The sequence below is a fragment of the Gymnoscopelus braueri genome, assembly GCF_963280865.1.
Source record: "Gymnoscopelus braueri genome assembly, chromosome: 9".
NCBI classification, from domain to species: Eukaryota; Metazoa; Chordata; class Actinopteri; order Myctophiformes; family Myctophidae; genus Gymnoscopelus; species Gymnoscopelus braueri.
In genome coordinates this window covers 8,726,119-8,748,535 of record NC_137610.1, presented here as the reverse complement: position 1 = coordinate 8,748,535, position 22,417 = coordinate 8,726,119, and the positions used below count along the sequence as shown (strand labels likewise).

The window sequence follows — 22,417 nt, the reverse complement described above, 5'->3', positions numbered from 1 at the left end:
GACTAAAAGTTTTTTTGAAAGTGAAATATCCCTTTAAGTGGTAACTCATTTTTGCCACCCCCATTTTTTTTCTGAAATGACGCCTCAAATTGGGCCTTCCAGGGCTTACTGGATGAGGCACAAGGCCTTAAGTGCGATGCGCCATGTGCAACATCAGCTGTTTTAATTTAAGTTATTGTATGATGTGATCCCAAAAAGATCTCTGCCAAAATGCTGTGGCAGGCGGCACGATACAATAGGATAAGATAAGATCAACTGTATCGTCCCATAGGAAATGTGTCGAACATTCAACATTCCATAACATGTATTTCATGCTGGATAAAACATTATGCACAATACCGGTACTGCACACAAAATTGTCAATGATTAATAATTATTTTATTATAACTACCAGGTAGCATTATTTATAATCACAATTATAATGCCTTATTATGCACTTATAAGGCTTCAGAACACTCATTATAAATGTTTGCATACTGTTCCACAGAGCTTATAATGCATTATGACGAGCACTTGCCTTATAAGCGCATTATAATGCATTATAAATGTACCTATAATGCATTATAGACCCGACTTTAACATACAGTGTTACCATAATTTGTTCTTAATCTTGTCTGCCTGGTTTAGTAAAGGTTACATAAAATAAAAGTACAGTGAATATAATCACCACTGCCATAATATATTTCAGAGTATGTTAGAAAATGTACAACTAAAATCTTATACTTGATGGTGCCCGATACAAATTCCCAATTCCTCCCAGAACATGGCAACGCTAGGGTTCGAGTGTATACAATAAAAACATTCTTTCAGGATTCCTATTGTGTCTGGGGCAGCATAATGGCAAAAACAGTACAATTTCAATGTGCACCAAGCATTTGGAGTGGCTCTCAACTGGTTTCATAGGTTGGTTTCAACCTAATTTTGCATTGACAAAAGATCCAGGAATCAATACATGAAATAACATAAAGTCATAAGTCTACTATTATTTGTGTGACCCTATGTAGTACAATACACCTCACATTCAATCCACTTTTGGGTTGAGGAACATAGCCAAGTGGAATGGCCAGATATGATATGATGGGTTAATTCAATTCAAGACTAACATTTGAATGACAAAGATGATTGCAACATCAAACTATAACACTGATTAATGATCCATATCTGGTGTGGCTAGACATAAATAGACATTCATCATTTTTATTTTGGAACATTGAAGGTCTAGACACTTAAGTCATGGAAATAAAGTCCATGCTCTCCTACAACCTTTCTGTTCCCAGAGGGATCCACAATTACACATATCAGTATTGTGGCTCTCTGTTGGTTTATTAACCTCTTCCATAGGAGATGCACACATTTCTGGGCTAAGCACCAATAACATTGAGTTGTATTACTGCGCCCTCTGGAGGGTATGTGTGTTGGTGTGGGGAAATACAGAATGATTACACATTACTGTATGTTGTGTGTGGTAAGAACTGAAGTCCTTTCGATATATTACTTACTTATTATTCGTCCTTCAAAAAAGTACCATACGAATTGTAAACAAAAGTACTTGCAGAGAACCAACACTCTTTATCAAATTAAAAGCACTAAAATTCAAAAATTGGTGGACTTCACGTACAAAGCAAAACATCAAGTGTTAACACTACAGTATCCAAATGTTGTTTCTAATGAGATAACTTCAACATGTTTTGAGAGACATCTGTGTGTTCAGTTAGTGAGGACTAAGGCAAAACACCATTGTATTAGCGTTAAAGGAGTCATGTTTAAAAAGCACATATTGAATCCTCCTATAATTTGACAAACCTCTGTGGTGGGTTTAAGGTTGGCCTTGTACCTTCAGGACCTCACCACCGTCACCTTGTACTCTACTACCCTCTAGGGGTTACACAGATAATTCGACCCGGTAAATTTGGGTCGAGCTGACTCAAATTCGCGGCTGGGCGAATTGTCCTGGGTCGAAATCTCTGGTGACCGTCGAAGGTGGTGAGAGCAAACCTGTAGTGCCTGGTTCTCCTGAGTGGCTGGAGCTATTGATCTGAATTTGCACACAGCCATTGACCATTACCATCTGAACGCAACTGCGAAGCCCCTTTTTCGATTTCTCAGCTGTTTATTAGCGTTTTTGTGTCAAACAATGTCGCCATGGTTATGGCAGTGGGTCACCAGAGATTTCGACCCAGGACGATTCGACCCGGACCATTCGACCCGCTCTCGACCCGCTTGGACCTGACATTTCGACCCGGACCGAGAGAGAGAGAGAGAGAGAGAGAGAGAGAGAGAGAGAGAGAGAGAGAGAGAGAGAGAGAGAGAGAGAGAGAGAGAGAGAGAGACATAATAATAATAATATGTACATTGATTTACCAAACAATTATTATTTGTCCCCATCCACTATCACTGGGAGTCTGGGTTTGACTCCCGCTCGGGACATAACTTTTTCAAACAACAATTTTTTTTCGCCGATAAAGTATAGTTTTGGACCATGACGGAGGCACGCCGACTCAGGAGACCTTGAGGCCAAGGAGTCGCGCCCGAGCGCCTCCAGGCGCGAGTGCCCGCGACGACCGGCCGATGACCGCGGTGAAGTTGGTTTCAGGTTGGATATTCACCCAGTTGGATATTCGAAAATCTTAGGGACCGTCAATAAATTACAGATTGCAATTTTTAAAAAAATGCTATATCTCCTAGACAAAACCACCTGGACACACAAAAACACATCACAATGTTCATTGACCATGCATACACTATGCACACCCTTTATTTTGAAAAATTTCCTAAAAATATATTTTTTATGATTTTCCGAAATCTAAGAAATGTAATAACTTTTTGGTCGCATGACCTTTTCAACAAAATCATTGTTCAAATTATTTGTCAGTAATTCCCACATCATGCACACCCTTTATTTTGAAAGTTGTCCTCAAAATGTATTTTTTATGAATTTCTGAAATCTAAGAAATTGAATAACCTTTTGGTCACATGACCTTTTCAATAAAATCATTGTTCATATTGTTTGTCAGTCATGCCTACATGATGCACACCCTTTATTTTAACATTTTTCCTAAAAAAATATTTTTTATGATTTTCTGAAATCTAAGAAATTGAATAACTGTTTGGTCGCATTACCTTTTCAACAAAACCATTGTTCAAATTATTTGTCAGTAATTCCTACATCATGCACACCCTTTATTTAGAAAATTTCCCTAAAAAAATATTTTTTATGAATTTCTGAAATCTATGAAATTGAATAACTTTTTGGTCACATGACCTTTTCAACAAAATCATTGTTCATATTGTCTGTCAGTCATGCCTACATGATGCACACCCTTTATTTTGAAAAGTTTCCTCAAAATGTATTTTTTTATTAATTTCTGAAATCTAAGAAATTGAATAACTTTTCGGTCGCATGACCTTTTCAACAAAATCATTGTTCATAAGGGCTGGGTTTCCCAAACGCATATGGTGTAAGACTTGTAGTGCTGCACATGCTCAGATGCTCCTCTAGGCCGCACACAGAAGCCTGTGAACATAGACATTTCGTACATAGATGTGCCACGCACAAATTTAATTTAATAATATTTGGACTGCTGGACAGCTGACAGTAGGCTCTCGTTACTCTTAAAATGTATATATATGTGTATGTATATATATATATATATATATATATATATATATATACACCTCTACCCTAATGGACAGGGGGTACACACTACACTACACTACAGTAGAGAAGAGAGCAGAACAGAGGAGTGCAGTACAGCAGTACAGTACAGCAGTACAGTACAGTACAGTACAGAAGAGAAGAGAGCAGAACAGAGGAGTACAGTACAGTACAGTACAGTACAGTACAGTACAGTACAGTACAGTACAGTACAGAAGAGAAGAGAGCAGAACAGAACAGAGGAGTACAGTACAGTGCAGTACAGTGGAGTGCAGTACAGTGGAGTACAGTACAGTGGAGTACAGCACAGTACAGTGGAGTACAGCACAGTACAGTGGAGCACAGTACAGTAAAGTACAGTACAGCACAGTGCAGAGGACTACAGTACAGTACAGAGGAGTACAGTATACTATTCCCGCTAGGTTGCCACATTTACGACATTCAAGCAACTTGGTATATATTGCCACTTGCCATGCTTGCTTTTAGACGGAAATAAAAACAAGCAAAACAAACAATAGGGCCACTCAGCCAGGTTGCCAAGTTTGCACTTTCCAAGCAACTGGATGTATGAAAAATATGGGTTGCCATGTTTGCTTTTCCAAGTAAATCGAGTATCGCCTTCCCGCTATTGCCTTCTTCCCATTTACGACGCGTGACGCTAGGATGAGCGGGCAGAAGGCCCGCGAAATTCTAGTATATATATATATATATATATATATATACATATATTTATGTGTGTGTGTGTGTGTGTGTGTGTGTGTGTGTGTGTGTGTGTGTGTGTGTGTGTTTGTGTGTGTGTGTATATATATACATAAATATATTTATTTTTAAGAGTAAAGAGAGCCTACTGTCGGTCCAAATATTATTAAATTAAATTTCAGAATGGTAGACCTGAGGCCTGAGGCCTACCATTGCGTGGCACATCTATGCACGGAATGTCTATGTTCACAGGCTTCTGTGTGCGGCCTAGAGGAGCATCTGAGCATGTGCAGCACTACAAGTCTTACACCATATGCGTTTGGGAAACCCAGCCATTGTCTGTCAGTCATGCCTACATGATGCACACCCTTTATTTTGAAAAGTTTCCTCAAAATGTATTTTTTATGAATTTCTGAAATCTAAGACATTGAATAACTTTTGGGTCACATGACCTTTTCAACAAAATCATTGTTCATAGTGTCTGTCAGTCATGCCTACATGATGCACACCCTTTATTTTGACATTTCTCCTCAAAATGTATTTTTTATTAATTTCTGAAATCTAAGAAATTGAATAACTTTTGGGTCACATGACCTTTTCAACAAAATCATTGTTCATAGTCTCTGTCAGTCATGCCTACATGATGCACACCCTTTATTTAGAAAAGTTTCCTCAAAATGTATTTTTTATGAATTTCTGAAATCTAAGAAATTGAATAACTTTTGGGTCACATGACCTTTTCAACAAAATCATTGTTCATAGTGTCTGTCAGTCATGCCTACATGATGCACACCCTTTATTTTGACATTGCTCCTCAAAATGTATTTTTTATTAATTTCTGAAATCTAAGAAATTGAATAACTTTTGGGTCACATGACCTTTTCAACAAAATCATTGTTCATAGTCTCTGTCAGTCATGCCTACATGATGCACACCCTTTATTTTGAAAAGTTTCCTCAAAATGTATTTTTTATGAATTTCTGAAATCTAAGAAATTGAATAACTTTTGGGTCACATGACCTTTTCAACAAAATCATTGTTCATAGTGTCTGTCAGTCATGCCTACATGATGCACACCCTTTATTTTGAAATTGTTCCTCAAAATGTATTTTTTATGAAGTTCTGAAATCTAAGAAATTGAATAACTTTTGGGTCACATGACCTTCTCAACAAAATCATTGTTCATAGTCTCTGTCAGTCATGCCTACATGATGCACACCCTTTATTTTGAAAAGTTTCCTCAAAATGTATTTTTTATGAATTTCTGAAATCTAAGAAATTGAATAACTTTTGGGTCACATGACCTTTTCAACAAAATCATTGTTCATAGTGTCTGTCAGTCATGCCTACATGATGCACACCCTTTATTTTTGACATTTCTCCTCAAAATGTATTTTTTATTAATTTCTGAAATCTAAGAAATTGAATAACTTTTGGGTCACATGACCTTTTCAACAAAATCATTGTTCATAGTGTCTGTCAGTCATGCCTACATGATGCACACCCTTTATTTTGACATTTCTCCTCAAAATGTATTTTTTATTAATTTCTGAAATCTAAGAAATTGAATAACTTTTGGGTCACATGACCTTTTCAACAAAATCATTGTTCATAGTCTCTGTCAGTCATGCCTACATGATGCACACCCTTTATTTAGAAAAGTTTCCTCAAAATGTATTTTTTATGAATTTCTGAAATCTAAGAAATTGAATAACTTTTGGGTCACATGACCTTTTCAACAAAATCATTGTTCATAGTGTCTGTCAGTCATGCCTACATGATGCACACCCTTTATTTTGACATTGCTCCTCAAAATGTATTTTTTATTAATTTCTGAAATCTAAGAAATTGAATAACTTTTGGGTCACATGACCTTTTCAACAAAATCATTGTTCATAGTCTCTGTCAGTCATGCCTACATGATGCACACCCTTTATTTTGAAAAGTTTCCTCAAAATGTATTTTTTATGAATTTCTGAAATCTAAGAAATTGAATAACTTTTGGGTCACATGACCTTTTCAACAAAATCATTGTTCATAGTGTCTGTCAGTCATGCCTACATGATGCACACCCTTTATTTTGAAATTTTTCCTCAAAATGTATTTTTTATGAAGTTCTGAAATCTAAGAAATTGAATAACTTTTGGGTCACATGACCTTTTCAACAAAATCATTGTTCATAGTCTCTGTCAGTCATGCCTACATGATGCACACCCTTTATTTTGAAAAGTTTCCTCAAAATGTATTTTTTATGAATTTCTGAAATCTAAGAAATTGAATAACTTTTGGGTCACATGACCTTTTCAACAAAATCATTGTTCATAGTCTCTGTCAGTCATGCCTACATGATGCACACCCTTTATTTAGAAAAGTTTCCTCAAAATGTATTTTTTATGAATTTCTGAAATCTAAGAAATTGAATAACTTTTGGGTCACATGACCTTTTCAACAAAATCATTGTTCATAGTGTCTGTCAGTCATGCCTACATGATGCACACCCTTTATTTTGACATTTTTCCTCAAAATGTATTTTTTATGAATTTCTGAAATCTAAGAAATTGAATAACTTTTGGGTCACATGACCTTTTCAACAAAATCATTGTTCATAGTCTCTGTCAGTCATGCCTACATGATGCACACCCTTTATTTTGAAAAGTTTCCTCAAAATGTATTTTTTATGAATTTCTGAAATCTAAGAAATTGAATAACTTTTGGGTCACTTGACCTTTTCAACAAAATCATTGTTCATAGTGTCTGTCAGTCATGCCTACATGATGCACACCCTTTATTTTGACATTTTTCCTCAAGAATGATTTTGTTGAAAAGGTCATTTTTCAGAAATTAATAAAAAATACATTTTGAGGAGAAATTTCAGAAATAAAGGGTGTGCATCATGTAGGCATGACTGACAGACACTATGAACAATGATTTTGTTGAAAAGGTCATGTGACCCAAAAGTTATTCAATTTCTTAGATTTCAGAAATTAATAAAAAATACATTTTGAGGAAACTTTTCAAAATAAAGGGTGTGCATCATGTAGGCATGACTGACAGACACTATGAACAATGATTTTGTTGAAAAGGTCATGTGACCCAAAAGTTATTCAATTTCTTAGATTTCAGAAATTAATAAAAAATACATTTTGAGGAAACTTTTCAAAATAAAGGGTGTGCATCATGTAGGCATGACTGACAGACACTATGAACAATGATTTTGTTGAAAAGGTCATGTGACCCAAAAGTTATTCAATTTCTTAGATTTCAGAAATTAATAAAAAATACATTTTGAGGAAACTTTTCAAAATAAAGGGTGTGCATCATGTAGGCATGACTGACAGACACTATGAACAATGATTTTGTTGAAAAGGTCATGTGACCCAAAAGTTATTCAATTTCTTAGATTTCAGAAATTCATAAAAAATACATTTTGAGGAAACTTTTCAAAATAAAGGGTGTGCATCATGTAGGCACGACTGACAGACACTATGAACAATGATTTTGTTGAAAAGGTCATGTGACCCAAAAGTTATTCAATTTCTTAGATTTCAGAAATTCAGAAAAAAATACATTTTGAGGAAACTTTTCAAAATAAAGGGTGTGCATCATGTAGGCATGACTGACAGACACTATGAACAATGATTTTGTTGAAAAGGTCATGTGACCCAAAAGTTATTCAATTTCTTAGATTTCAGAAATTCATAAAAAATACATTTTGAGGAAACTTTTCAAAATAAAGGGTGTGCATCATGTAGGCATGACTGAAAGACACTATGAACAATGATTTTGTTGAAAAGGTCATGTGACCCAAAAGTTATTCAATTTCTTAGATTTCAGAAATTATTAAAAAATACATTTTGAGGAAAAATGTCAAAATAAAGGGTGTGCATCATGTAGGCATGACTGACAGACACTATGAACAATGATTGTGTTGAAAAGGTCATGTGACCAAAAAGTTATTCAATTTCTTAGATTTCAGAAATTTGAGGGAAAATGACAAAATAAAGGGTGTGCATCATGTAGGCATGACTGACAGAGACTATGAACAATGATTTTGTTGAAAAGGTCATGTGACCCAAAAGTTAATCAATTTCTTAGATTTCAGAAATTAATAAAAAATACATTTTGAGGAAACTTTTCAAAATAAAGGCTGTGCATCATGTAGGCATGACTGACAGACACACACTATTAACAATGATTTTGTTGAAAAGGTCATGTGACCCAAAAGTTATTCAATTTCTTAGATTTCAGAAATTAATAAAAAATACATTTTGAGGAAACTTTTCAAAATAAAGGGTGTGCATCATGTAGGCATGACTGACAGACACTATGAACAATGATTTTGTTGAAAAGGTCATGTGACCCAAAAGTTATTCAATTTCTTAGATTTCAGAAATTAATAAAAAATACATTTTGAGGAAACTTTTCAAAATAAAGGGTGTGCATCATGTAGGCATGACTGACAGACACTATGAACAATGATTTTGTTGAAAAGGTCATGTGACCCAAAAGTTATTCAATTTCTTAGATTTCAGAAATTCATAAAAAATACATTTTGAGGAAACTTTTCAAAATAAAGGGTGTGCATCATGTAGGCATGACTGACAGACACTATGAACAATGATTTTGTTGAAAAGGTCATGTGACCCAAAAGTTATTCAATTTCTTAGATTTCAGAAATTAATAAAAAATACATTTTGAGGAAACTTTTCAAAATAAAGGGTGTGCATCATGTAGGCATGACTGACAGACACTATGAACAATGATTTTGTTGAAAAGGTCATGTGACCCAAAAGTTATTCAATTTCTTAGATTTCAGAAATTCATAAAAAATACATTTTGAGGAACATTTTCAAAATAAAGGGTGTGCATCATGTAGGCATGACTGACAGACACTATGAACAATGATTTTGTTGAAAAGGTCATGTGACCCAAAAGTTATTCAATTTCTTAGATTTCAGAAATTCATAAAAAATACATTTTGAGGAAACTTTTCAAAATAAAGGGTGTGCATCATGTAGGCATGACTGACAGACACTATGAACAATGATTTTGTTGAAAAGGTCATGTGACCCAAAAGTTATTCAATTTCTTAGATTTCAGAAATTAATAAAAAATACATTTTGAGGAAACTTTTCAAAATAAAGGGTGTGCATCATGTAGGCATGACTGAAAGACACTATGAACAATGATTTTGTTGAAAAGGTCATGTGACCCAAAAGTTATTCAATTTCTTAGATTTCAGAAATTAATAAAAAATACATTTTGAGGAAAAATGTCAAAATAAAGGGTGTGCATCATGTAGGCATGACTGACAGACACTATGAACAATGATTGTGTTGAAAAGGTCATGTGACCAAAAAGTTATTCAATTTCTTAGATTTCAGAAATTAATAAAAAATACATTTTGAGGAAAAATGTCAAAATAAAGGGTGTGCATCATGTAGGCATGACTGACAGACACTATGAACAATGATTTTGTTGAAAAGGTCATGTGACCCAAAAGTTATTCAATTTCTTAGATTTCAGAAATTAATAAAAAATACATTTTGAGGAAACTTTTCAAAATAAAGGGTGTGCATCATGTAGGCATGACTGAAAGACACTATGAACAATGATTTTGTTGAAAAGGTCATGTGACCCAAAAGTTATTCAATTTCTTAGATTTCAGAAATTAATAAAAAATACATTTTGAGGAAAAATGTCAAAATAAAGGGTGTGCATCATGTAGGCATGACTGACAGACACTATGAACAATGATTGTGTTGAAAAGGTCATGTGACCAAAAGGTTATTCAATTTCTTAGATTTCAGAAATTAATAAAAAATACATTTTGAGGAAAAATGTCAAAATAAAGGGTGTGCATCATGTAGGCATGACTGACAGACACTATGAACAATGATTTTGTTGAAAAGGTCATGTGACCCAAAAGTTATTCAATGTCTTAGATTTCAGAAATTCATAAAAAATACATTTTGAGGAAACTTTTCAAAATAAAGGGTGTGCATCATGTAGGCATGACTGACAGACAATGGCTGGGTTTCCCAAACGCATATGGTGTAAGACTTGTAGTGCTGCACATGCTCAGATGCTCCTCTAGGCCGCACACAGAAGCCTGTGAACATAGACATTCCGTGCATAGATGTGCCACACAATGGTAGGCCTCAGGCCTCAGGTCTACCATTCTGAAATTTTATTTAATAATATTTGGACCGACAGTAGGCTCTCTTTACTCTTAAAAAGAAATATATTTATGTATATATATATAAACACACACACACACACACACACACACACACACACACACACACACACACACACACACACACACACACACACACATATATATATAAATATATATATATATATATATATATATATACTAGAATTTCGCGGGCCTTCGGCCCGCTCATCCTAGCGTCACGCGTCGTAAATGGGAAGAAGGCAATAGCGGGAAGGCGATACTCGATTTACTTGGAAAAGCAAACATGGCAACCCATGTTTTTCATATATCCAGTTGCTTGGAAAGTGCAAACTTGGCAACCTGGCTGAGTGGCCCTATTGTTTGTTTTGCTTGTTTTTATTTCCGTCTAAAAGCAAGCATGGCAAGTGGCAATATATACCAAGTTGCTTGAATGTCGTAAATGTGGCAACCTAGCGGGAATAGTACACTGTACTCCTCTGTACTGTACTGTAGTCCTCTGCACTGTGCTGTACTGTACTTTACTGTACTGTGCTCCACTGTACTGTGCTGTACTCCACTGTACTGTACTGTGCTGTACTCCACTGTACTGTACTCCACTGTACTGCACTGTACTGTACTCCTCTGTTCTGCTCTCTTCTCTTCTGTACTGTACTGTACTGTACTCCACTGTACTGTACTGTACTGTACTGTACTGTACTGTACTGTACTGTACTGTACTGTACTGTACTGTACTGTACTGTACTGTACTGTACTCCTCTGTTCTGCTCTCTTCTCTTCTGTACTGTACTGTACTGTACTGCTGTACTGTACTGTACTGCTGTACTGTACTGTGCTGTACTCCTCTGTTCTGCTCTCTTCTTTACTGTAGTGTAGTGTAGTGTGTACCCCCTGTCCATTAGGGTAGAGGTGTATGTATATATATATATATATATATATATATATATATATATATATATATACACACACATATATAAATTTTAAGAGTAACGAGAGCCTACTGTCAGCTGTCCAGCAGTCCAAATATTATTAAATTAAATTTGTGCATGGCACATCTATGTATGAAATGTCTATGTTCACAGGCTTCTGTGTGCGGCCTAGAGGAGCATCTGAGCATGTGCAGCACTACAAGTCTTACACCATATGCGTTTGGGAAACCCAGCCCTTATGAACAATGATTTTGTTGAAAAGGTCAAGCGACCAAAAAGTTATTCAATTTCTTAGATTTCAGAAATTAATAAAAAATACATTTTGAGGAAACTTTTCAAAATAAAGGGTGTGCATCATGTAGGCATGACTGACAGACAATATGAACAATGATTTTGTTGAAAAGGTCATGTGACCAAAAAGTTATTCAATTTCATAGATTTCAGAAATTCATTAAAAATATTTTTTTAGGGAAATTTTCTAAATAAAGGGTGTGCATGATGTAGGAATTACTGACAAATAATTTGAACAATGGTTTTGTTGAAAAGGTAATGCGACCAAACAGTTATTCAATTTCTTAGATTTCAGAAAATCATAAAAAATATTTTTTTAGGAAAAATGTCAAAATAAAGGGTTTGCATCATGTAGGCATGACTGACAGACAATATGAACAATGATTTTATTGAAAAGGTCATGTGACCAAAAAGTTATTCAATTTCTTAGATTTCAGAAATTCATAAAAAATACATTTTGAGGAAAACTTTCAAAATAAAGGGTGTGCATGATGTAGGAATTACTGACAAATAATTTGAACAATGATTTTGTTGAAAAGGTCATGCGACCAAAAAGTTATTAAATTTCTTAGATTTCGGAAAATCATAAAAAATACATTTTTAGGACATTTTTCAAAATAAAGGGTGTGCATAGTGTATGCATGGTCAATGAACATTGTGATGTGTTTTGGTGTGTCCAGGTGGTTTTGTCTAGGAGATATAGCATTTTTTTTAAATTGCAATCTGTAATTTATTGACGGTCCCTAAGATTTTCGAATATCCAACTGGGTGAATATCCAACCTGAAACCAACTTCACCGCGGTCGGCCGATGGTCTCCTAGTCGACTAAGTGCCGTCCGAGTTATGTACCGATAGGCACAGAATCGTAAATTATGTTGTGGGGACTGCGTTTGCCCCGCTATGGTTTGCCCCAACTGCCACTCACTGCACTAACATAGCCCGCCAGCCCCCTGTATATAAAGTTTGTTGTGTCAGTTAAAGTGATGAAGTACATGCAGAGTAAGATTTAAGTCAGGACAGCTAGCTTATGAGATGAAGAACTGGGTCTGAATGCACGCACCTTGTACCTCCAGGACCTCACCACCGTCACCTTGTACTCTACTACCCTCTAGGGGTTAATAATTCGATAATAATAAAGATAATTCGACCCGGTAAATTTGGGTCGAACTGACTCGAATTCGCGGTTGGGCGAGTTGTCCTGGGTCGAAATCTCTGGTGACCTGGCTGCCCAGGGGGGCCGCGACGCCGTCATAATAACAACAATAACGCCAATGAATCTATTGGCTCGCCACCACATGATGTCACGGAGTAAACAAGCTAATGAAATCAGCTCCTGGCCTTAAGGTGGACTGACTTAAGGTAGACCAGTAATTATTTTGCTTGCGCACTTCACCGGGTAAGGAATAGTAGATATATTATACAGGACTGGCAAGACAGGGAAGTGGATGTGTACAGTAGGTTGTTTGTTGTATTATTCAGATTGTGCTGAACATTTTTGTATTTTAAAATGTGCTAAATAAAGAATACAACAATCTAATTATTGTCCAACAATAATCAAGTGAAATATTGAATGTAAATAAAGCCACAGATATTTGGATAAGGGGATATTCCAGTGGAATTCAAACCGTAAGCTGAGTCAACGCCTTAAGGCAATGTTGTCCACACCTGTCCCAAACTTTTACCTGTGTAATCTACACATAGCAAACTCTGCACCAGGGGTCTTCAACAGGGGGGCCGGGACCCCTAGAGGATCCTCAGAGTTACTACAGGGGGGTCTCTAAATCTTTGTGTGATAGGGCCTTTTTCTACTTTTTACATTAACCACTTGAACCGCATAGCATCCCTATTCTGAGGGGAACATTGGCCAAAATTAGCAGATCTACAAGCTCACAACGCCTCGCACTGAGGGGCCTTTTTTCGGCTATTTTCGGCAAAGAGGTTTGGTGTTGTGTAGAGGGACAAAAGAACAGACCAATTACAAGTTTTCTAAGTATTGAGGGTTTAACTGTCTGAAAATACACATTAACATGAATGTTATCTATGAAATCTATGAAAATCTGCAACACAATTCTATACTAATATGTAGCCGGGGCCCGGGGGTCCCTTCTTTATCTCTCTGTCAACTAGGGGCCGCGGGTCCTTGGCTGGAAAAACGTTGAAGACCCCTGCTCTACACTAAACCGCACATAACAGTAAGAATGCAAAATCAAATAGTTATTTGTGACCGGTTTTATTACACAGCTCAGTCACAAGCTACATATATATACATTATAAAAAACACAAAATAGAGACCACAGAGTTCACAAATAATGGAAATCACAGGCACTGGTGATGATTACAGCATAATGGTACAGTACACATGTTCTGCAGTTAGCTTCCTTGCTTTCAGTAAGACTCCTGCATTAATGCCCTATCTCTGGCAGGTAACACACATGTTTAGGCCTGGTTTGTCAGACACAAATTATTTGAGGACAGTAAAAGGGGTGAACATTATCATAATGGAGGCAGCAGAATAGCTTGGCAAGTTAGTCAATCTATTTCAGTGATATATGTAATACTATACACAATATATATTGTATAATACATCTATTTATTTTTTGGGGTAAACGGAAAATATTAGGCTATCTTCAGAAGCTAATGATGCCCATTTTGTAACCACTTTAGTAACGAAAACATTTTCCGTGGACATTTACAAAATGTCCACAGAAACTCTTACAAACATTTGAAGGAAAGAAGTGTGGAGTGTGAAAACTTTCATTGCCACACTCTGTCCTGCTTGTCACACAAGAAAATATTAATATTGTTCCACAAGTCCCTAAAAATACAGCAGTGTTAACCTAAATAATTTATTTCCCTCTTGAGATGTCCGTTTGCTGTGGTCTGTGACTATTCCCTTATCCATCAATTTCCAAATATTTAAACGTTAGGTAGGGTTCTGGTCTAATGTAGTGCACTACAGTGAATAGAGTTGTCAACAGAAATACATAGAAGGAAAGAGTTATGGGTGTATTACTGTTTTTTGTTGGATGAGTTGTTGTCCTTTTCTAAATCTCAAGGTCACGTACTAACCAGCACATGATCTGAATTCTCACTTGATCTGAATGGGATAATATATTCAGCCAGAATGAGTTTAACCAACTTCTCCAATGTTAAGACACATCCCCTAAAAAACACTGGGTAAATTTAGTTATGTTTAACACGCTGGAGCTTTGTTAAATCAGCCGTACTTGAACCAGACTTTTATAGTTTGAGGGTACCAATCTTGAAAGTGAGATCATTGTCCATTGTTGTCAGCCATGTTAGCGCCAAGACCGTCATGTTTAAGGTTCAAAGCTGCTTTTGTGGGCAGGTTCTTTTTCTCCTGCCATTCCTTCTCCCTGTGACTGAGTTCCACTTGAGAGAAGGCAGCAGGGCCCCAGTTAGTGATCAGCTGAGGGCCCTTAGAACCTGGAGAGGAAGAAGAAAAAAAAGGAGAGAATTCATCAGAGATTCAGGTACAGTGGCATTCCCGGTTCCATTCCTTGGCTCCACCAGACATTGTGTCAAAGTGTCCTTGAGCAAAACACTGACCCCTTAAAGGGACTATGACATGATGAGCAGGTTGGTGACTGTCATGGTAGTCTCGGTGTGCCATCGGTGTGTGAATGAGTGTGAATGGATGAATGGATAAAGGCACTATCTCTGTATTTGACATGTGCAGTGGTGGAAAAAGTACTAATTTTATTTACTTAAGTAAAAGTATCAATACCGCAATGTAGAAATACTCTGTTACAAGTAAAAGTCCGGAATTAAAAATGTACTACTCATTATGCAGAATGTCCAATTTCACAAGTTTTCAAATAAAATGTTTAAAATGCTTTAAAATCGTTTGAAGATAGCAGATCTAAAAGCTCACAATGCGTCGCATCACGACGCATTGTGAGCTTGTAGATTGGCTATTTTCAAATGGCTGAAATGTATACAGGGCTTAAGTGGTTAATGTATGTTTCGAAATAATCAAAACTTACAAAGTAACTAAAGTTTTTAAATAATCGTAGTGGAGTAAAAGTACAATATTTGCCTCCGAGATGTAGTGGAGTAGAGGTAAAAGTACTGAAAATTGGAAATAATCCAGTAAAGTAAAAAATACCTCAAAATTGTACATAAGTACAGTACTTGAGTAAATGTACTTAGTTACTTTACACCACTGGACATGTGGTCTGTGCACACAGAAATACTTGCGTGTAAAGCAGCTGTATAGTGTGAAGTTGGTGAAGTTACCTGGCTGAATGAGCCGTACCAGGCCCTCATGGTGCGCCACCTTGTGTTTCCATGTTCTGGTGTTGTTGGCTGCATCCTCCAGCTTCTTCACCACCGTCTGTCACAACACAGACAAATACAAACACATCAGTACATTGTGGAAGGAGAATATGTAATGTATGCAGGGGAGGGTTCCAGTCTCTGGAACCACAACGCCTCACTTCAAAAATACAGGCTCGCAGCGCAGCACAAAGTGACCCGCTGTGAGCTTGTATATCTGCTATTTTTGAATAGCCAACGCTAAAATCTAAAATGACGCTTACCCGGTTTTAATGGGTTAACCATATTCACATAACGCACTAGTATTCCATTCATTCCACACTAAACAAGGAAGGCAGACGTGAAAGTATAATAACATAAGGACAGCAGTCCCAATACTTATATTATTTAATATCACACCGTGCAATAGTAACTAATATAATTATTGGGAGTGCTGTCCCGGACTTGGTTGATTGCGTATTTTGTAGAATTCACCACCCAATCTTAAAGTTACTATTATCTGGAGTAGAACTCACAAAACACCCTGAAATTCCATCATGTGTAGCAAGTAGCCTTCCATCTAGCAGTTAAATAGTGACACCATTTGGTCAGGTTAGGTATGAATATCTGTCACCATAAATGTCTTTCTTTTATGATTTTATGATTTATTTATCATTTGTAATTCTGTCAGTGTACACATGTAATCCAATGTAGGACTAGAAGTAGTGAAAGAAGCAGTAGTAGTAATAATAATATTAATAATAATAATAATAATCTATAATTCAGTGTGTGTGTGTGTGTGTGTGTGTGTGTGTGTGTGTGTGTGTGTGTGTGTGTGTGTGTGTGTGTGTGTGTGTGTGTGTGTGTGTGTGTGTGTGTGTGTGTGTGTGTGTGTGTATGTGTGTGTGTGTGTGTGTGTGTGTGTGTGTCACTCTATGGCTGGTGTAACTCTGAAAGCGTCCAACTGAGCGGTCTCAAACTTGGCGTACTGTATGTATCTCATATAACCCTGAGGCTTTATGATGAGGTAATGTGATGTCACAATAAAGATTGATTCTGATTCTGAGGTGTGCAGTGCCGAATGGCAATTCGGGCGGGACTTAGGAGAACGCAATAATTCTCTGCGTGTACGGGAGATTTTATGCTTCACGGATTGGCGTAGTGTCACGTCACATCTGTGCCACGTAGCCAATATAAGTGACAGCAAATGCAATGGAACAGAAAGTAGGCAAAAGTCATGATATGGATGTATGTGATAGAAGAATGGCAGTAATGTTGGGATGGAGGAGGAGAAGGAAGGCATCTTTAGCTTATTCAAAGAAAAGTTACAAGGTACAGTATGGCAGTGGTTCTCAACCTGTGGGTCAGGACCCCCAGGGGGGTCGCCACATGATTTTTTTGGGGGGTCCCCAGTTGACAATGAAGTGAACATTGTTAGACCTTTTTAATACCTAAAAAAAAAAAAAAAGACCATAACTGTATCAAAAGTAATAAACAATACTATAAAAACGGTTCAAACATTGGCCAAAAGAAATTGTGCAAAAATTGTGAAAATATGTATTTTCCATTTTCACAATATTTATCTGTGGAACCGAGTCAAACTAAATGTAATGCTACAACTCCTACAATTTCAAGTGCTTGTCAGGGTGGGGGGTCCCCAGTTCAAATATGATCATTTTGGGGGGTCCCCAGTTCAAATATGATTCTTGTGGGGGGTCACGGCCTGAAAAGGTTGAGAACCACTGCAGTATGGGACGTAGGAGAGAGGTCGTCATCATAACATGTAGTAATATTGTGACCTGGTACTGCTCTAGTGCCCCATGCCTCTCGGTCTCCAGTTGTTTTAGTTGTGTCATGGCGGCCTGCAGGGCACTGTCCTTGGCCAGACGTTCCTTCTCCAACTCCAGCTTCTCGGCCTCTGTCTCTGAGATGGTCCTCTGCTGCCGAAGGTGGATCTGTTCCAGCTCCACTCGCTTAACTGCCTCCTCCTCCAATAACCTGGTTCAAAAAACACATCGTCATGGGATGTAGTAATGTAGTGCCATGTATGGAACACAAAATATACATATGCATGGATCACAGTGGAGCGTACGGATATATAGAATGCCAACAACAGGCTTTTTCCCACCCCCCGGATATGATGTACAAAGAACATCATATCCTGGACATCCCCAGGACAAAGAAACAAACCTGGGGTGACAGGGACTTCTCAGTGGCCGCCCCTCCCTATGGAACTCACTCCCAGCTCACATCAACGATGCCACACCCAAAACCCAACTTTTCAGACTCGCATTCCCTAGCTATACATTTTTACTTATGCATCCTAATCCTAATTGTGTTTTCTTGCTTGATGTTCTGTGTTAAGCACATTGAATTACCTTGTTGTTGAAATGTGCTATATAATAAAACTTCCTTGCCTTACCTCATGGGTTCCCAAACTTTTCAGCCCGCGACCCCAAAATAAGGCGGCCATTGACTCGCGACCCCACCTAAACCTGGAGGTAATTTATGCACATAAACTTGCACGTTCGGTGCGCATTTGAAATGTATTAAAATGGTCAAATGTACTATTTGTAATCATTTTAGGTTGTATTTCATCCATTCTGTTGAATTAAAAAAAAAAAAAAAAAAAAAAGTTTTTTTATTTATTTTTTATGACCCAAAATAATTTCGCGACCCCACCGTCAGTCTCCCGCGACCCCAAGTGGGGTCGCGACCCCAACTTTGGGAACCCCTGCCTTACCTAATCATAATCCCTTTTAGTTTTTAACCTTTTAACTTGTTTTTTTCCCCTTAATAAAGTTGTCTTTCTGTACAGCGACTTTGAGTACCTAGAAAAGTGCTACATAAATTGTATGTATATATTATTATTATTATTATTATTATTATTATTATTATTATTATTATTATTATTATTATAAAACTTCAGCCTGTTAATAAATGTGTCTGTCCTGGGCTGGCTGAACTCTCAAACTGTAATTGATGGTATTGCCAGTCCTTGAGTGACCTCTAGTGGCCATTTTGGTGTCTATCAGAAGATGCTAGAAGATGGAGTAGGGAGGTTCCTGCAGAGCTGGAGACTGCACTGCTTAATCCTATACCCCAACACTAAGCCTAACCCCTAAAGCCAGAAACTGCACAGTCAGTGCAGGCTGAACCTGCAGTTCTCCAGCTCTGTAGGATCCCAGTATTGGGAGGATGGACTTTAGTTTCCTATGAGCCTCGAATGACAGATTTTGTAGAACTGTGTGGCAATTACAACCCTCAATGGTACAACTTGGCATTGGATTTATAGTTTTCCACAATAAAATACATAAAGGTAAATATCACCCCATTCGTATGACATTTGGACATTGTATAATTTTTCATGGCTGGAAAACTGCACAAACAATTACAATTACAAGTGGGAACCTTGTTATATGGGCTGGATCTGGCCTGCTGGCCACCAGTTCAATAGGCCTGGTCTATAGACTTAATTTTCATTCATACAAGCTCTTCCCACAAACATGTCTAAGTGAAGCTTCAACCAGAGGCATCAAAGTGGCTCTGTCTGCTAGGACAGTGGTTTTCAACCTTTTTCATGCCAAGGACCCCTAATATATATACATGATATACATTTGGCCGCGGACCCCCATCTGAAAATGTGTTATACTAGGGACCCCCAGAAGCAAAGATTTGAGTTAAAATGTTCGCTTTAAAAAATATATATATTCAAAGATATGCACACATTTTCAAGATATTTCAAAAATAGCAGATCTACAAGCTCATAGCGCGGCACTCGGTGCCGCGCTATGAGCTTGTAGATCTCATGTTCACTCTCCAACAACTCAGCTGCTGTCTTTCACCATTTCCACCAGACAGAAATAAAGTGTGTTGCTGACTGTCCATTCAGAATGTGATGTGGAAAGCAAATGTCAGCAAAGAGGAAGGAAGGAGGAAGGAAATGTGACGGATAAAGGGAACCAGGAGTTGACTGCATGCGTCTAATAAAAGTACCAGTACGCCCAATGTCACACTATATGTACCAGTAATCCTGTCACACTATATGTACCAGTAATCCTGTCACACTATATGTACCAGTAATCCTGTCACACTATATGTACCAGTAATCCTGTCACACTAATGTAGCTCTAAGCGCAAATTCAATAAAGAAGATCTTGAGTTGTCATTCACAGCTAAGCGTGTGCACTTCTAGCGAATCTGCAGTCAGCCAATCAGGCAGTTGGACTCCGCCTTTAAATATCACTGCCTCACTGCTGTCATTCTCTTTCCAGCATGCAACAAGCAACCCACCTCCATCCCCAAACTCCACCATGCCTCAATCGTCTAGAGTTGAGAAGGAAGGAGGTTCTCTGCACTGCCACCACCAGCGTCTAGACTCCGGGGGGGTTCTCCCTATTCAGCATATCTTATACATATGTACGTTGCATATGTACGATAAATGTTAACGGAGTCTAATTGCCAAATATGTTTATTGAATAATAAAATGTCTTATTCAATAAAATTCTCATTTACAACAACTCAATCTCTCTCTTATTGAATATGTACCAGTAATCCTGTCACACTATATGTACCAGTATGCCCAATACACCCAATGTCCTGTCACACTACAGTATATGTACCAGTACCCGATGCACCCAGTATCCTCTCACACTACATGTATCAGTATGCCCAATGCACCCAGCATACTGTCACACTCCACTGTCACCAATATGCCCAAGCCAGTCACACTACAAAAGGAGACTTGTGTGCTGTCGTAGACCTACTATAATTTTGATTATTTCATGCCAAGTGAGTCACCTAAATCTGCAGATCTACAAGCTCACAACGTGTCGCATTGCGACGTATTGTGAGCTTGTAGATCGGCTATTTTCACTAGTTTGGGTCCCAGGGAGACATAAAAAGTATTTTTGGGTCTCGAGCTAAAAGGTTTGGGAACCCCTGTTCTAGATAATATAATAGCTCTATGCAGAAAGCCAGCTGTATTAGGTCCTGGTAGGATAGAAAAACCAGCAGTGTTCACTGACCGTGCTTGCAGCTTGCGGACAGTCTCTTCGTCCTGCCGTGCCCGTCTCTCGTCCTCCAGGGCGTCTTCCAGCCGGTGGTACATGTCCTCCAGCTCTTTTACCCGCAGCAGGTACTGCTCCAGCTCAGTGGACTTCTGGGCAACCTGCTCTTCCATCTGCTGACGCACCTGCAGAACAAGGTCATTTATAAAAAAATACACAGGACCTGATGGAATAGTTTCTCAGGTCAGCATTCCTTGGTTTGAGATAGTGATGGAAAAACACACGCCATTGTGTTTTTCTCTGTCTCTTTGTGAGTGAAGAATGTTGAATAGCAGCTTAAACCTCCCACCCATAATGTTCATGTCTGACCCCAAGCTACTTTTTGACTGTCACAATGTGAACATCCAGTTAACCCAGACCGGGAAAGCACGCATCTGTCATTTTAGATTTTAACCACCTTAACCATTATCTTATACTTTGACTATTCAAAAATAGCAGATATACAAGCTCGAGCTTGTATATCTGCAATGTTTCATGAAAAATCATGAAAGTTTGTGAAAATCTTTGAATACGTATTTTTGTAACTAAAATCTTTGCTTCGGGGGATTCAAAAAATGTCTTCTAAATCCTAATGTTGCTATAATATCAGTGGTTTTCAAACTTTTTCATGTTAAGATGATATGTATTTGGCCACGGACCCCCATCTCAAAATATTTTGTTCCAGGGACCCCCAGAAGCAAAGATTTGAGTTACAAATGTTCGCTTTAAAAATATATATATATTCAAAGATTTGCAAAAAAAAAAAAATGGTTAAAGTGGTTACACATTTTGTTGCTAAAATGCTACCATAGGGTGATGAAAAATGGTTACACGTAGGGCCGGGCAATGTAGTTTATTGATATTGTGATATGAGACTAGATATCGTCTGGGTTTTGCAATTTTCAATCTTCAAGCTCAAAATGTGTTGTGAAGCTTTGAGAGCGTGTAGATTTTCTTGTAGTGTTTGGTGAAAAATATTGTGAATATTGTGATATAAATAATTAAATATATTATATTTATTTTGTCCATATCGCCCAGCCCTTGTTACACCTATGTTCATCTGTTCTTAGAGTAAGGGTTGCTTGACTTAACATTAGTTCACATGTCTGTCCAGAACAATGATTTAAAATCACAATTTAAGACCAGAAAGAGGAACTGACAGTGATTTGTGAGCTCAGCCTAGAAGATAAGAGGCTTACCGCACAGAGGGAAATAAACTGGCCACTCACTAATTGCCTAGAAAATGTCTTCATCATTATAAACCAGATAGAATACAATATTTTAAAGTAATGTCCACACACTGTAGCTTGCAATGTAT

General features: G+C 37.5%; 1 protein-coding gene across 1 annotated transcript in view; it reads right to left on the bottom strand.

Annotated features, from left to right (window-relative positions):
- Nucleotides 1-13,984: 13,984 nt before the first annotated feature.
- Nucleotides 13,985-22,417, bottom strand: part of swap70b (switching B cell complex subunit SWAP70b) — a 31,900-nt gene continuing 23,467 nt past the window's right edge. Inside the window, exons 9-12 of the mRNA XM_080437796.1 lie at nt 21,079-21,245; nt 17,851-18,049; nt 16,034-16,130; nt 13,985-15,220 (exon numbers count right to left, since the gene is read on the bottom strand). Of these exons, the coding sequence (XP_080293922.1) occupies nt 15,048-15,220; nt 16,034-16,130; nt 17,851-18,049; nt 21,079-21,245 (636 nt within the window). The 3' untranslated portion in view covers nt 13,985-15,047. The remainder of the gene's footprint in view (nt 15,221-16,033; nt 16,131-17,850; nt 18,050-21,078; nt 21,246-22,417) is intronic.